Source organism: Anser brachyrhynchus, assembly GCF_964034855.1.
Source record: "Anser brachyrhynchus genome assembly, chromosome: 1".
NCBI lineage: Eukaryota > Metazoa > Chordata > Aves > Anseriformes > Anatidae > Anser > Anser brachyrhynchus.
The window spans coordinates 59,758,360-59,775,992 of NC_137694.1; the positions used below are offsets into that span (position 1 = coordinate 59,758,360).

At 35.5% G+C, this 17,633-nt stretch overlaps 2 protein-coding genes across 6 annotated transcripts in view; one reads left to right on the forward strand and one right to left on the reverse strand.

The window, feature by feature from the left end:
• The first annotated feature begins 4,184 nt into the window (after nucleotides 1-4,184).
• Nucleotides 4,185-12,458, forward strand: PMCH (pro-melanin concentrating hormone). Its single transcript, XM_080559210.1, has 2 exons — nucleotides 4,185-11,566; nucleotides 12,075-12,458. The coding sequence occupies exons 1-2, from the start codon at nucleotides 11,321-11,323 to the stop codon at nucleotides 12,297-12,299; spliced, it is 471 nt and encodes a 156-aa protein (XP_080415336.1). The 5' UTR covers nucleotides 4,185-11,320; the 3' UTR covers nucleotides 12,300-12,458.
• Nucleotides 12,075-17,633, reverse strand: part of PARPBP (PARP1 binding protein) — a 53,612-nt gene continuing 48,053 nt past the window's right edge. For 3 of the 5 annotated variants that reach the window (XM_080558569.1, XM_080558571.1, XM_080558572.1), the window contains 2 exons: nucleotides 13,950-14,085; nucleotides 12,612-13,289 (listed from right to left, as the gene is read on the reverse strand). In XM_080558569.1, coding sequence (XP_080414695.1) covers nucleotides 12,955-13,289; nucleotides 13,950-14,085 — 471 coding nt within the window. In that variant the 3' untranslated portion in view covers nucleotides 12,612-12,954. Of the gene's footprint in view, nucleotides 12,184-12,611; nucleotides 13,290-13,949; nucleotides 14,086-17,633 lie in introns of those variants that run through there. The other 2 variants (XM_080558573.1, XM_080558570.1) reach the window with 2 other exon arrangements.

The following is a 17,633-nucleotide window of genomic DNA, read 5'->3' on the forward strand; positions in this document are numbered from 1 at the left end:
GTAAGAAACATTTTTTTCTTTGAACTTATATATTTGAGGAAGCAAATGGACAGCTTGGCATCTACCCCAGACATCTTTGTATCTTACCATATAGTTCTTCAAATATTAATCCATGATTTCTCTAACATACATGTTCCATTTTCAGCCAATGTTACATATTATGCATAAATCAGAAATTAGGTCAGATTCAGAAGTCAAGTAGGTCCTATTCTTTGTACCAAATTGCCAAGAACTGTGGAACTATTCCACATAGGTTGACTTTTCTGTATTTTCTGTATTTTCTCTGACTTCTGTTTCTCTTACTGCTTAATGACCCTATGCACATTCATTAAATATGAACAAAAAAATGGCTCTCCATCACTTCCCACCAACGAATATTTTGACTCACCATTACATATTTGTAGCTGTGTATGTGGCTCTCCATTACTTACCACCAATGAACATAAAGTTTCCACATTTGAAAGTCCAGTAGCATATTTTGTGAAATGGTCTATGACTTTATTAAGTACATCAATGTAAAATACATTAATTACATTTTAGAATTAAAAGTCATAAGAACTGTGTATGAAACAGACATCACAAATGCCAGTGTTTAGAAAAGTTGTTAACAATTAAAAGTTTTTTGTGCAAGAAACAGTGATGTTGCATGGCAGATATTTTTGACTTGCAAGACAGAAAGAACAAGTTCATCACTTCAGGTTAAAAATACTTATGCTAAGTGTTAAATTCAGAGATTTCTTCATTAAGGAAATGAACAAGAAAAAAATTCATTAGAAAAGATCAGAAAGAAAACCATCTCTCTCTGATCACTTACAGGTCATGTTATTAAACTCGTTTCCACTCATTGCTTCCTGGAGAAAGCATTTTTATTGATTATTCCAGATTCTTTGGTAGGTGAACTAATAAATCAGATAGACAATTCAAGTTAAATATACATCTGCTGGAGTAGGATCTATGAATTAAAAGAAAGTTAAGATAATTTTATACTTAATTTAGGAACCATAAAATTACACTGAGATGTAAAAATGAATTCAGAATTATAAATCACAGAATAGCTTAGGTTGGATGGGACCTCAGCAGATCTTTTAGTCCAGCTCCTGCTCTAAGCAGGGTCAACTACAGCATGTTGTTCAGGGTCTTGTTCTGTCAGGTTTGAGTACCTCCAAGAATGGAGAATCTACAATCTTTTTGGGCAGCAGATTCCATTATATAATCACCACCCTTTCATGATATTTCATTTCTTATGTTTAAGTGGAATTTCTTATGTATCATATTGTGTCCCTTGACTCTTTTCCTTTTGCTGGATACCACTAAAAAGAGTCTGTCTCTGTGTTCCTTACTACCTTCTATCTTGTATGTATACACATCGATAAGATCCCTCTTTAACGTTCTCTTTACAAGGCTAAACAGCCCAAGCAATCTCAGCCTCTCCCTGTTCGTTAGATGCTCCAATCGTTAAGGCATACTTGTGGCTCATTGCTGGACTTGCTCCAGTATGTTCGTGTACTGGAGAGTCTGGAACTTCATACAATACGCTACTCTAGATGTAGCCTCATAATTGCTGAAAAGGGAAGATTCGCTTCCTTGACCTGTGGACAATGCTTTACCTAATGCAGCCTGGGATATTGCTGTTTTTTCTTACAAGGTCATATTCCTGCTTATAGTCATTATTATAGTCAACCCACCAGGGTTGCAGAGGCTTTTCTGCAAAGCTGCTAAATAAAAAAATGCTTTTGCTAATGGTCAAGAAGTGAGCCATTTTCTTGTTCTCAGTATATTCGGAAATGGTTTGGAGAATGAGCTGCTCCGTCACCTTACAATTTAGAAAACAAAGCTTCTTTTCACACTAAAGATACTTGGTTACATAAAAGATCAAATATGGAGCTCCAGTCGCACTCTCATCTCTAGGTTCATTGACCTACTCATGTAAAGAGGCATTTGTTAACAGGACAAGTTTTCAATGAGTGATTATGTATAATACCCTATAGCATAGGGTACTATAATACTTATAGTACCCTAGATCCTTTTCCTTCTTCCAAAGTCTTCCTTTTGCTGCTAATAAGTTTATAAAACACATCTTTGCCCTTCAGACCCCGCACCAGATTCAACTCCATTTGGACTTTGCCTTTTCTAACCCAGCTGTATATGCTCAGACAGTATCTCTATAGCGCTCCCAGATCACCCAGATCTTCTTCCATTTTACTCATGTTCAAGTTGTATCAGGAGCTCCTTGTTGATCAATGCAAATCTCCTGCCATCTTCTCTTGACTTTCTCTGCACATTCTGATGAAGTGCTCCTGAGCTTAGAGGAGGTAGCCCAGCTCTCCTAGACCTCTCGTCTCTCCATGACCTCATTCCATGGGTTTCTTCCAAGCAGAACCTTAAACAAGCCCATCTGCTGTTCTGAAATTAAAAGCTGTGATCCTATTTGCCCTGCAGTCTTCAGGATCTTGTACTCCACCATTCCATGGTCACTGCTGCCAAGGCCACTCAAACCTTCAAATCCAGTTCCACAATATTGGTGTTATGTCCACCACAATGCTACCCTTCATCATTTCTCAGTCACCTATGTTAAGAAATCATTTTTAATGCACTCCAAATGTCTTCCTGACTGCTTCTGCACTGCTGTACTGCCCTTCCAGTTGGCAGAAGTGTACAGAATTGACAGCATAATCCTATCTTAAAACCTGACTGTTCTTAAAACCTGACTGCCAGGAACTGCCTATCATGTTTATTTAAAATTAATGTTTGCAATTACAGATGGCATCTTTGAATCAACAGGCAGTGGCAACCAATTCTTGCTCATGACTGTATGTGAGTCATATCTTAGAAACTGCAAATCAGCTTCCAGTTGAGCTGAATCCAACCTTAGCAGTTCAGAAAAATATCCAATGGTTAAATTTTCATTAAACAGTAACTTCTAAGCATGAACTCTGTTAAATTATTAGAAGTTCAAGACTGTAACACTTTCTAACAGCACTGTTATGTGTATGTAGTAATTCAGAAGCAAAAATAATTTCCAGTTTATCTACTTTATTATCAAATATATATTGCAGATTATTCAAAATGATAAGTGTTCCATTCTATATAAAATGACATTACTATACTATCTTAAAAAATAATTGAGATGATGGTCTCCAAATTCATGACTGGCTCAGTCAAGTGTAGGTGAACAGAAAAAGTTCAAGAAAAAATTATTGACACATGAAAAACTATGTAATAGAATATAGCATGTCAAAGAACATGTTCAAGAAATGAAACACATTCCTTTAAAAGCTGCATTTACACGTAAATTTTCAAATGTAATGGATTTCCCTTCTCTTGTAACATTATTAATGGAACAACAGAACTGCTGGTCTAATCCTGCTTGTTTATCAGGCTGCTGCTGAACTTATTAATGCCATCACTGTTAGCATTCATAGTAATTCTGATAAGGCTAGAAGAATGAGTCTTCCTTTATGCATAAAAGGCAGGATGTGGAGAAAACTCTCAATCTCATTCTTTGAAAAGTTCAGAGAAATTTAGACCAAAGAGTTAGTTTCCTGAAGCCTTTCTTACCAGGTCTTGCTTTACTTTACATATTTGTGAGACACTGAAGAAGAAGAAACAACCATTTGTTCTACGCTGACTGTCAAAGGTATTTCCTGTAGCTATATTCCATTCTTGCGTTCACATTCTCAACAGAAAGTAGAGAGGGAGTAGGATAAGAGAAACTACTGAAGAACAACAGATTCCACGTAAAAGTTTAAATGAGAGTAAGCCCCATTTATTAAAACATACTTTCAACTCTTTTCCTACATAGTTCTGCCATGTGTTCACTTCTCTAAGTCAACTAAGCGCTGCTGGAGTCTGATTTGCATAAAAATAAATAACATAGCTAACAGAGAGCTATTTTAGAGGTGGTTGAAATGATGATTATCATTTGATATCATTTGATATCATTTCTGATATTCAAATGCTAGTTTCCAAAAATTTGGAATTAGGTTTGTGAGTAAGCAACGGGTAAAAGTAATCTTCACCTTGCATTTTGGCCAGGAAAAATATTTCTCAAAAACCTAGAAGAGGTAAGAAAGGAGTAAAAGTAATCTCTGTCTTCCATTTTTATCAAGAAAAACATTTCTCAGACATCTAGATGAGATTATAAACTTGTACTATTTCTATTTAATATTAAGACTGCTGAATTTTGAATGTATAAATTTTTATATATGTACATATATATAATTTTTTGCAATAGGCAGGTTATTTTGAATGACAAGCTGGTTTAAAGTGCAATACAGTAAACAAAGATTCAACAGACTGTGGAGCAAAATCTATCATTGAGTTCAGATCTCAAATAGAACAACACTGGCAAATTGTTATACATCCAATGAGAATGTACATTCTGTACAGACAAAGCATTAATGAGTCACACAGATAAGGCTGTAACCTACATTGGTTCTACTCTTTGTGTATATGTACCACTTCCACTTAAAAAAAAAAAAAAAAAAAAACCTCGTACCCTGTGTACTCATCTGCCTCACACACACATGTACAGCAAAAAGGGCAGTGAACCATTGCTCCTTTCAATGTCACTTACAATTCAATGTCTACAGCAGGCAGTGACAGAAAAAAAAAAAAAAAAAAGAGTAGGTTATGGGATGTATGCTGATAACATATCAGAGAACCAGATATACTGTCAGCAGGTAATTATTCTTTGAATATGAATCAATGAGGATTCAACTGTGAATGGCAGACTGCATCTCCCAAAATGGTGAGACAGAGTAGTATGAGCTGCAAACAGTACTTTTATTCAAAATTTGGCATCTAAATAAATGACCAAATTGAAACAATAATGTCTGGCAAAGGTAAGTGCAGCAGTACATTTCCCAAAGAAGACAACTGATGTTTCTTGCCTTTGGGCAAAATGACTCTTGGTGTTCAAAGAAATGCTAAACACAGGGATATACTAGGCTAACCATTTTTATTTCTTGCCAAGAAATGAACCAGACCTTACAAAATGTAACTCTTGCTAAGGCAAATCTTTCACAATTCTTTATTATTGCAAATCATTTTTTGATATTTTTTTCAGAACAAGAATTCTAAGTTCCATAAAAACATCCCTGATTAAAACAACACTCATTCATAACTAGAATAAGACAATTTAAAAGTAGATTGTTTTTGCTTCTATTGAACTAAAGTTTTGTGTAATTTTTTTTATCTTGTGGCATTGATCTTTGTAGACCACAATGTTCACCCGTCCAATGGACTGCTCCTGCACATAACAATCCCAGCACCACTGTTTATAAACTTGTTCAAAGCTTGCTGAAAACACAGGATAACAATAATCCACCCATCTGGATTGTCAATATTAAGGATGCAGACATCTGCCAGAGTAATTTGGCTGACTCCACAAGGCCCTCATTTATGGGAATTACAAGGCATGCTGGCATAGAGATGCATACTATGTCCAGAAACTTATGTGATTTCTCCTGGACAGCTTCCATTGGAATCTCCAGTGTGACTGCCATTCTGTGCAGTAACTCTTGAAAACTTTTATAAGTATCTGGCTGTACTTTTGAATATCAGTGGTAGCACAGTCTCATCTGAAGACAAAGGTAATGCAATGTAGAACCTGTATGATTAACAGCCTGCAACTCCTCTTTCTCAGAGCCTGTGAGTCATGTTTCATCATATACAAAGTTCATATGTTTGGGATGAAAAAGACCTGACTGTAATTGAGATAAACAGGTACAATTTGGCTAGATTGCTGATATAGATAATATTCAAGAGAAAGTCTTGCAAGGATACAGTAATCACTAAAACATAATGCCAATCCTAGATATTGGATAACAATCATAAGCACTAGAATAATGACCTACAGCTGTAATGAAGATATCACAAATATTGTAAGGTTCTGGACACCATGTGCTAGTAGCACGTGAATGGCAGGAATAAACAGCAGAATAGTTAGTATGAACAACCGGAATGGGGAACAGCAGAAAAAATACCAGGTAGATTCTGTGTGGGTATTGAATTTCAATTCACAATAACAAAACCAAAAGACCCAGCAGGAGAAACCCAGAACCATGCCTTAAGTATGTGACTCAGCCTAACATATGAAAAGTTTATAAGAATATTTCTGTGCTCTCTTTAGGCATCACAGCTTCTTGTAAACACTTCTGACCTTTGTGTTCATTTCAGGAATTACTTACAGAATAGCATATCTCAAGAATGTACCTCGTGTCCAAAGCACTGTAAAAATACTTTGTGGACACACAATGCAATGTTATTGTTTCACAAGAAACAAGATTGTTAAAACCTGAGGCCTATACTCTGCCATAATAACAAAATACTAGTAGGTGAAAAAAAAAAAAGAAAAAAAAAACAGAGGAAAATGAAATTATTTTTAAACGGGAATGGAATGTAAAAGAGAACACAAATTAATATTATTGATAAAAAATTCAGGTAACGAAGAGCCAAGTGTTTTGATTATTTTTTTTAACAAAGTGTTGATTTACTATAAACCTGGTCTGTGAAAAGCACTTGTGTCAGAGTTGGGTTCATTCATCTTACAGCCCCATGTGAGCAGTATATCATCTCAATGCAAACAGACTCTGAGGATTCAGCTCACTAAAAGAATTTGTAGTTGCGCGCATGGAACATAAATACACCTTCAGTAGAATTTATGGACAAGTAAAAGACCTGTGACAATACTGGTAATAAAATTCTTTTACCTTAACCAAATTTCTTTCATATGAATTTGGAAGTAGAGGAAGTGTTCCTGCTCTCAAATCCAAGCCATGGTCAGTCGTAGGATCATTGTATATGAGCAACAGTACTCACTGCCCTTTACAGGGCTTGATCCACTAATGGTTCCAGGAGCACTGGTCCAGCACTTTTAAGAGGCAAATCTTCTAAAGAAATTCTCCTGTCTCAGTGCTAGTTATCCAAAACAAGTGACGCATTTCAGCATTGTCAAAACTGTATGAATGTTAATGGTGAAGAGTAGAAACTGCAGGAATTCTAGTAGACTTGCACAAGATAGCCAGGCTCATGGCTTCTCCCAGACATGACGAAGTCAAAGGCAGTTCAGAATTTCAGTTGCACCTCCTGCTTTTTTCTGTTTTTACTTAGCTGAAATTTACTCATCTCCCTGCAAAGAAAAGGGACTGCAGTCTTCCTCAGCCTCTTTTATTATGCTTATAAGGGAGCTCCTGCTGTTGGTTGGTTTCAGACAAATTAACTGTGTCTCACCCACAATAATTTTGTGCTGTAGGGACTTTTCTCAGAAATACAGGTTTGTATATCAAAACAGACTAATTCAAACTTTTTTTACAGAATAAGAACGTAAGTGCAAAGATGGCTATATAAACTACAGTTTGCTTGATGAGGTACAGTTGACTGAAGAGAACCAAATAGTCTAAAAAGACTTGCAAAACACCAGGCATCCTGGCAGACATAGCAAACTAATCTCAAGGCAGACTGAGGTTAATAAAACTAAGAAAAGGATGTAAGTATTTCCTTTATACTCTGAAGTCCAAAGTTGCTCCTTGTGTTATGAGACCAAAAAGCTTCTATGCTTACAGATTTATGTTGAATCTAATAGCAGGAGGAATAAAAGAAAAAATATGAAAAAAAAAAAAAAAGAAAAAGCCACCTTATTCAAATTTGCTGTAATCAACAAGCCAATATTTATAATTCTGCCATTCAACATTTGACTAGTGCTGTAGCTTTTATGCAGCATGCTCACAATCATGACTCCTTTTTGCTTTTTGCTGCAGTAAGAAGCCAATAGTCAATACTACTTGAGGAATATCTCTTCCTTCCACTTTTCTGATTGATTGAAAGTCCCTTAACAGTTACACATATCGTCATATCAACAATGAACTGTTTTGAAGAAGGTCTTTCAGAACAAGAAACTTAGCTGGGGGAAGATGAGGAATAGTTTTTGGTTGTCTGTTTTTAAACAGAGAAAAGAACAGTTCAATTAATGTTAAACAGCATATGGGCAAATTTTTCCCAAGAGGCTACACCAATTTATTAGGTACAAAGAAACCTAAGAAAGGACTCAATGATGAATACACCTCTCATTATAATCAAAACCATTCAGAGTCCAATTACTTCTTAAATAAATGTGCCTAAAAATTAGTAGGCATTTGTATATGTATTGTGTTCCTAAATACGAAAATGCTGAAGAAGCTTCATGCCCCCTTAGGTCTGGCTTATTGACTGTGTGAGGTAATAAAATGCAATGGCGCATTCCCCAGCTGTTGCCCATTTGTTAGGCCAAAGTGAGGTGCTCCTCAAATAAGACTGAAAAAATATTAAAATAACTATTTTTGTGAGAGAGTTTTCTTTGCATTTTTATTGTCTAGAGATTTAGAGAATTTGAGTAAGCACTGTAGCATAATGAACAAAGGTGTCCTTGTATTTTTGTGCTATTCTAAAATTCAGTAAAATGATTTTTTAAGCTTGTTTAAAAACTTTCTTGCATAGTAAAGTTTTTCAATTCTGATACTGTTAAAAAAAAATCTGGCTTTATATCAGATATACCTGTTTTATTTATTGCTCAACAGTTAATACTAAGCATTAGGCTCAAAAGCTCATGCATGAAAATTATTCATGCATGAGTATGGGAGAAATTCCAGGCCTCTGATGCCTTTGCGTACACAAATCTTGCAAAAATGTGTCAGGCTAGATGCTAGCTAGCCAGTCTCCAGACCATAGGTATTCCGTAATTAGATGGTAATTACCTTTTTGTTTAAAAGGCACTATTGCTTAATTCACTCATTTATTTTCTATCTACTCACACAGTTCTTTCTATTCTATACTCCCTTGTTATTTCTTGCAACAGTGGGAAAAAGCTGCATGAAGATTATGTTTTCAGGCATTAAGATGTACATTTACCTAAGGGTAATCACAGAATGGCTGAGGTTGGCCAGGACGTCTGGTCATCGTCATCTGGCTCACACAGGGCCACCTAGAGTAGGTGGCCCTGGACCAGGTTCGGATGGCTTTTGAAGATCTCCAAGGAGGGAGACTCCACAACCTCCCTGGGCAAGCTGGGCCAGTGCTCTCTCACCTGCACAGCAAAGAAGTTCTTTATCTGCACAGTAAAGTGCTTCCTGATGTTCAGACAGAGCCTCCTGTGTTCTAGTTTGTGCCCATTGCCTCATCCTGGCAACTGAAAAAAGTCTGACTCCATCCTCTATGCACCTTCCCTTCAAGTATTTGTACACGTTGGTGAGACCTCCCCTCTACGCCTCCTTTTCTCCAAGCTGAAGAGTCACATTTCTCTCAGCTTTTCCTCTTAAGAGATATGCTCCCATCCCTTAGTCATTTTACTGGACCTCCACTGGACTCTTTCCATCTGCGTCCAAGTCTCTTGTACTGGGTGGCCCAGAATGGGACACAGTGCTCCAGGTGCAGCCTCACCAATTCTGAGCAGAGGGGAAGGATCACCTCTTGACCTGCTGCCACTCCTTTGCCTAATGCAGTCAAGAATACCCTTAGCCTTCTTGTCAGCAAGGGCACACTGCTGACTTATGTTCAACAGTGTCCACTAGGACTCCTAAGTCCTGTTCTGCAGAACTGCTCTCCAGCTGGGTGGCCCCCAGCATGTTCTAGTGCCTGGGATTGTTCCTCCCCAGGTGCAGGACTCTGTACTTCTCCTTGTTGAACTTCATGAGATTCTGGTTAGCCCACCTGTCCAGCCTGTCAAGGCCGCTCTGGTTGGCTGCACAGCTCCTCTGGTGAGTCAGCCACTCTCTTTCGTGTTATCTGCAGATTTACTGAGGGGCTGCACTCTAACCCATTGTTCACATTGTTAATGAAGATGTTAAACAGGACTGGACCCAGTATTCATTCCTGGGGTACTCCACTTGTTACTGGACTCCAGCTACATTTTGCACCACTGACACCTACCCTCTGGGTTCAGCCATTCACTTAGTTTTAGAACCACTTCACTGTCTGCTCACCCAAGCTGTACTTCAACAACTTCGCTGGGACGTTCTTAATAAGAGTAAGAAGAGACAGTTGTAGTTTTAAAGCATGCCTGAAACTAAATATGTGGACTGGCACTCAGACATATAAACGGAAGGTTTCATTTTTCATGTTTGTATAAGGACATAATGTATACTTGTTTGCAGCTACCACTGATGTGTTGTAGGCTGGTCAGTCTTACTTTGTCTTTCACTCCACATCACTGGTAGATACTTCTGATAGAAGACCATCAGAAAACAAGAACAACAAAAAAGAGAAGCAGTGCAAGAAATCACTTTTGCTAATAAAACAAAAATGTTGCTAATGTATGACAGTTCAGAGAAAAGGCATGAAAAGCAAAACAGAGAGTGAGGGATGAAAACAAGGGGGAAATGGTGCCCCTTCTGCTCAGTTTGTTGGTCAACTTCCTAGTGGTTTGCCTTGAATAGCAGGTTCTATGCAGTACCCTAAAGGTTAAAATAAACACAAATTTAAGGGATGAGAACAAACTCAGAGGCACACAGTCAATGAATAGGCAGCTTGAATCATTGACATAAAGAGATTAGCTAAATTTGAGCTGGCCCCATTTGCTTTCCAGATGAAGCAAAAAATGTTATACAGAAAATCCTGCATTTCTTTCTACAGAATAATAGATATACTTCAAAGACTTTTTAAATTTAAAAATGAAGCTTCTTTCTACTTTTCTAGCAAGCGTATCTGACTATATTTGTAGGTGGTAAATGTCCATTTTTGGAAAGAAAATGCAGACAATTACTCAGGTATTAAAGAAGATTTCTAACATGAGCCCTTTGAATAATGAAACATAATGGACAAATTAATGACTTCAGCTCCAACACAGTAGTAGTCCAAGTTATTGTTAAATTTGAAGTTTTCCAACTCTTTAATAGATCACTTTTGATCAAAAACTATGATAAATCACACCTTTACAACAGTCCTGCTTACTTATGTAAATTAGCTCCTTTTCTCAAATTGCCATAAATGGATGTAAAGCTTTATAAACACTACAAGTGGACATCCGTGTTTTCTGTGAACTTTGCTACCCTGATCCCTCTACGGAGCTAATCTGTGCTGTTCTAAAAACATACAAAGAAACAAATTACCCATACTAAAGAAAAGTTTAAGTAGTTCTAAACAATAGATGGGATTAGAAGGTTTATACAAAAGGTTACTCCTTAATATGACTCATTTAAAAGAACTCATCAGCAATTGAAGTAGTTTCCATTCACTCTGTAAAATATATAAAGTGGGCACAGATGGAGAACATGTTAATTTACAGCTGAAAAGCTTTCTTAGAACTTGAAAACTGCTTAACTTCTATGCAAGCATTAAGTAACTAAGAATGTGTATCTCATCGTATATGTTAATACTCTCTCTCTCTCTTTTTTCTCAAGGTTTTCTACTCTCAGTTTCAAAATCTCTGCAAAAGGTTGAAGATGAAGATATGTTGCTAACCACATTCAATCTAGGAAAAACTCTTCAAAATGGAGATAGAGCTGGAAAGAGAGGAGCTATACCTTTGCTGAAGCATTATAAGGCTGAAGAAAGCTTTTTGGATGAAGAGGATGACAGAAACCCAAAGTTTTTTGTGAGTTTTCAGTTTTAAATTTTTTTATTAAGTGTAAAACAGAAATTCTCTTTATAGCCCTTTATAAGACAAATACAATAATTTAAAGCAATAACCTGGTGAATATAAGAAAAAAACAACAGCTAAGCATAATACACTCAAGACACTGCAAGTACTTAATTCCAAGTTTTTAAATGCATAACCTGGGCGGTTGAATTAAAAAAAATAATAAAATAAAACCAGATTTTAGCAGATACATACGCAGTCAAAACTAGTGGGTAAAAAGCATATGTTTCAGTATCTCATTATATGCAGCAACAGGTTTCCAACTTCACCAAATATGACAGACATTATGTTAAAGTATACTTTTCCATAAAACTATTTCAGCCAAAGACGTAATGCCGGTCATTACTTGCTTTTAGATATTATGTTGAATGATAAAATACTTGTATTGATAATTTAAAAAGTCAACACAACTGATTATATCTTTTTCAAGACAAACTGTTACTCTTGTTTTCTCTTAAAACAGGGCACAGGCTCCAGAGATGATTTCTTAAATCATGCTATGCCAATCAATGTGGGCAGGAAGCAACTACCTTATCTTGCACTGAAGGGAGCCATGGCTTTTCCAGCTGACACTGAAATTCAGAATATTGAATCAGTACAGGAAAGAGAGACTGCAGATGAAGAAAATTCAGCTAAATTCCCTATAGGAAGGAGAGATTTTGACAGTAAGTGTATTTTCATTTTTTAACACATATTATTTTTCTAGTATAGTGCAATGTCTCTGACGCCATTTGATAACAACTCATTTAGAAAATCCATGGGATATTTGGGATTTGTTAGGGCTGATTAAATCCCACATTTCCAGTTTACTTCTGTTGTATTTGGTTGGGTGTATGAAAGGCATTTGTTAAATTAACAATATTTTCAGAGGCCATAAAGACTCCTAGTTCTCTGATGTTTTAAACTTCCACATTTTTCCTGTAGTGCTCAGGTGTATGCTGGGAAGAGTCTATCGACCTTGTTGGCAAGTCTGAAAATGACTGACCTACACCACCTTCTTTGAGAAAGATTAAACACTTTATTATGAATTTAACATGATTAAAAGTTATTGTGCTTTAGTGTCGCTATACACATGTATCTAAAATACTTTTACATCACAATGTAGAGGGAAACATAATTCATTACCAAAAAGAGAACATAGTTGTAACTACTGCTGTACTGTAATCAAAAAAAATAAAAGACTTCTGCATAATCCAGACTTGTAAATATTTGTCTAATATTACACACAAGCTATTTTCACTTATTTGAGTATAAGGGGAAGCAATTCATGATTTTCACCCTTCACTTGCAAAATTTTACAACTTCTGAAAGAGTCAACAGACCATGTATGTCAAAATAAAAACTTACAGTCGAAAAAACTGAGTTAATTTTGCCTGACCAGCAATCAATTTATTCTTGCTTGCAGTTTTGTTGTTCTTTCTTTTTCCATCAATTTTGCTGTCCAATTTCTTCTGAGGATGGTTTGAAGTCTTACGTTTCTTAGCATTTTTTGGCAAAGATAGTTCACTTTCCTCATCACAGATAACTTTGTCATTATTCAAATCCATCTGTTCATTTCTGGAGTTCTTTTTTCTTGGCCGACAACTCAGCTTTCCCATTTCTGTATAATTTCTATTCTGATGAACATTTTCAGAAATAGTTCCAAGCACTGGTATGTCAAGACATGAATTCATACCTTCTGTCATATAAGAGTATCAAAAACATATGTGAAAAATTAAAAATATTACCTGGAATTATTCATATGTTTTCTATCAGAGGACTGTCAAGTGATTTTTAATCAAAATGATTGCTTTATAAAGCAAAAAAAAACTATTCTGGTCATTGCAGTTACATTTGCTACGTGTTAAGTACACTGACTTTTTAAAATGATATTGCTAAAAATATGTTATGGCACCTGAATTAGGGAAGTGGATTTAAAGTCTTAAGATATCGGAAGAGATGCTTAAAGAGCCTAGAAATTACATATATGATATTGCTTCTAGTGGAGTAACCCAAATGTGTCTTTTCTTAATCGCAAAAATATAAATTTCAGTTAGCTTGTTTACATAATATAAGAAAGTGTATATTTTACACTATATTGTGTAATTTATTTTTTTTTACTTTAAGATAGCATTAATACATACGTTTCAAAAATATTTAAATTTTTAAAACATTAGCATTACAATTTTAATATAAAGGCATTTGCATCACACAATATACAAAATAATGAGAGGTCAATTTTTTCTTGAAAACATATTTATACCTGAGTTTTACTAAAGCCTTCTCTGATAACACTTGAAATATTAGTTATCACATTCACTTATTCAATTGTACTACAGCCTAACTGTGAAATATTTACCTTGTAAATGTTGCTTTGGTGCAGGATGTTCACAGGTTGACATTTGGCTACTGCTGAAGAAACCATGACCCTTTATCTCACTCAATTCATTTTTATATGTACATGCAAACTGAGATTTGATCGAAGATTGCTTCATCTGTAAACAGTAATTGACATTATCTTTACTTATAGAAGGAAAAGGCATCACTTGCAAGACTAATAATATACTAAGTTTCCATTCTCCTGTCTTGAAAGTTTTAGATCAAATACTAGAAAAATGAGTATACTCACATCAAAAATGTTTATATGAAGTACTCATTTACAAAGTATATAGCCTTTGAAGAATACTTACAACAGTAACACTGAAAAAAAGAATGACAGCTAATATAAATTAAGCTTCAATATACTTGTATCTAAAACTTCAGTATAAAGTATTATTTCACATTTCTCTTTGGTAAATTTCAGATTTTCCATTTAATCACAGAATAAAGGCATTTCCATATTGAATGCCTATGCCCAACTCCACATTTGTCAAAACATACCCACACACCCTAAATTGCCAGAAATCTACAATATTGAAGAACGCTACTGTATCTGGTTCTGCATGTCCATGTCTGCCTCCTAGTCCTGGAAGCAAGTAACCTAGCCCTATAGCACAAACAAATCAAAATATATGGTTTATCTACAAAAGTTGTACAGAAATTTTAATATAGTCAATATATCTATATTTACTGGAAGCAGTAGTTCCAGGTCAACCTTCCTCAGTTTATGGTTAGCTTACAGTTTTTCTGACTATCACTTAGAATTTCAGGGTCAAGCTTTGTACTTTCTGGCCAATTTATCACAAATGCTATATACTCTGCAAGACAAATTGTATCCTCATTACTATTTGAAGTTCTACTGAATTATATAAAATATATTGAAAGGTACAGCGTGGATTAGAAGTTCTAGGTAATAATTACACTACAATGGCACACGTAAATCCAAATAAATGCGAACTGAATAAGTGACACTATAGAAATATCAGGAAAAAGAAAATGCAAGAAGTGTCACAAAAGGAATACTATTTTTTTTGGACTGGATTTGGTGAATAGGAAGTTTACAGCCACTTTTCAGGTTAAAAAGTTTGCATTATACAACTCCACTTTTCTTCTTCGAGTTCAAGTTTCAGCCCTACAGATGTTTTAGTTCCAACTCAAAATTTCAAATTCAGACAGAATAACAGAAAAGAATACATTGCCAGAAACCTCCTTTTACAGGGGCCTTCATCCACAAAATTCAGTCACAGTTTATGCCAGTCTCATCAGATACTGCTTTTATCCACATAAACCAACAGACTCCAGCTTTTTAACACTGAGATGCAGCCTAAGTATCTCTCCACGATAGCGCAGGTTTTTGTTGTTGCTGTTGTTGTTGTTTTTAAAGAAACATTTTTTCTGATTTAATATGCCCATACCCATGTAGTCTTACATAAAGCTTTGCTATAGTCTTTTCCATGGGCTTTAGGGGAATCTTTGGCACCTCGAGCATCTTCTCCTCCTTCTTTACTGATGTTGGTGTCTGCAGAGTTGTTTCTCTCATTTTTCTCACTCCTTTCTTACAGCTACCATTCAGTGTGTTTTGTTTGTTTGGTTGGTTGGTTTTGTTTTGTTTTTACCCTTTCTTAAATGTTATCACAGAGGTGCCACCAGCATCACTGATGGGCTCAGTTTTGGCCAGTGGTGGGTCTCTTTTGGAGCCAGCTGGAACTGGCTCTGACCAACGCAGGGGTAGCTCTTGATCTCTTCTCATAGAAGTCACAACTCTAGGCCTTCTGCTACCAAAACCTTGCCACATAAACCCAGTACAGAAGGATAAAGCAACTGTACCCAAATAATCAGAAAGATAATTTGAAATAATTAAAAAAAAACTCTAATCTTGTTTAATTAAATTTAATATCCTAATGTATATGATTATTTTAATCAGAATATAAGGGTCTTAAATTTTGTTTAGTTTAAGAATTAATAGAAATATTAAAACATAATTTTAAGTTTCCTGGGTTTCCTATTTTTCTTCAATACTTCATCATAATCCTTTTAAATCAGCTCAATCCTCAATTATTGTTCAGTAAATGACACAAATCAAAAATTATGCAACAATATCTTGCACAGAATTCTATCACATATCCTTATTGCAAAAGGCAAATAAGCTACAATTTATTCTGAGCTGATGAAGATATAATATATGCAGCCCCAAAAAAATATCAAAGAAAGCTCGATAGTGTTCTATAAACAACAACAAATTCAGTTGTTTTTTGGGATATCAGGGTTTCTTTTTACCACTCTCACCTGACACTTCACTAATTTAGTTTGCAGGGATTAGAATATGTGGCGTTAAAGGACTGAAGTAAAGATCAAATACTGAAAAAGTTTCACAAACTCATCTGTCTTCATTTCAACTGCACTGAAGCTTGAAATATGCTTCAAAACTTTACTCTGTCATATCACATGCCATTTAGTCATTTACAAACATTAGACAACGCTCTACCAAATATAACTGTTTCAGCTGATGCTACTACTAACCTAGAGGATTTATATGAATTAAGAGTGCAAAACTAGACTTGTTGAAACAGTCAAACTTTCCTTCTGGTCTAGGAATGTATATTTGCCAGTACAACAACTGCATTACATTGAGTTAGCAACAAGCAAATTTTAATAGCCTGAAGGCAGAACAAAAGAACATTAGTGTAGTGTTGAAATAAAATGTAAAGCTTTTCTGGAAAGTTTTTAAAGATAAAAGAGCAACTTACAATTTGATTGAAAAACACAAAATGAAGCCTTTCAACAACCTGAAATAGCCCTAAAAATGAGAGGTTTTGCACGTTAAATTCCCTGAACTCCACTCACGTCACCATCCCCCTAACCCACAGCTCTGGGAGAGTGAAAAGATGTTGAGAGCTCAACTTGCTAATCAAGTAGTTGCACATAAGTTGTGTGAAATTAACTCATACTTAGTGTCCCTGTTCCTTTTCACAAGCAAGAAGGATGTTATTGTTGTACTTATATGGATAAAGAAATTCTGTTGCATTTCATGTAATGGGGTTTACTGTTACTATTGTTCAGCTGCAAGAAACTAAAACAGAATATAAGACATGCTGTGTTCAGCACATGTAGGTCAGTTAGTAGCCCTAATGAACAGAATATGTAACACATTCTCCCACCTTGACTTCTGTACCTAAAGGAGCATTTCAGTTCAGATTGGCATTTCAGATGCCAACATAAAACATTCACATTTATACAAAATATTAATGGTGCATGCTCTATTTATTTCTAAAAGTTAGTTGATAATCTATTCCAGATCTCCTTCCACCATCTGCATACAGACAGTACTGCCAATAGTTAGTAAGAATGTTGAGATTTGTTTTTTATACACTGGAATAGCATAATAGAATTTGAAAACCTACATCACTAACAACAAACACATGTTTTTATTTTCTAGCCAAACAATTAGAGTACTATTTGGAAGAGGAAAAGAGAGATAAAAAGGAAGAGAAAATGTATTCTCTGCACCCTTACCCTTGTTATTTTAGAAAAAGTAGTAAAGGTAAATTGAAAAAAAGGACTGCAAAGGGAAGAGAATGAAAAGAATAAATGGTAAATATCATCACCAAAGCAAGGTATCATGTTATACAAACATGAAAAATGTCCTCATAGCTGATTACCTAAT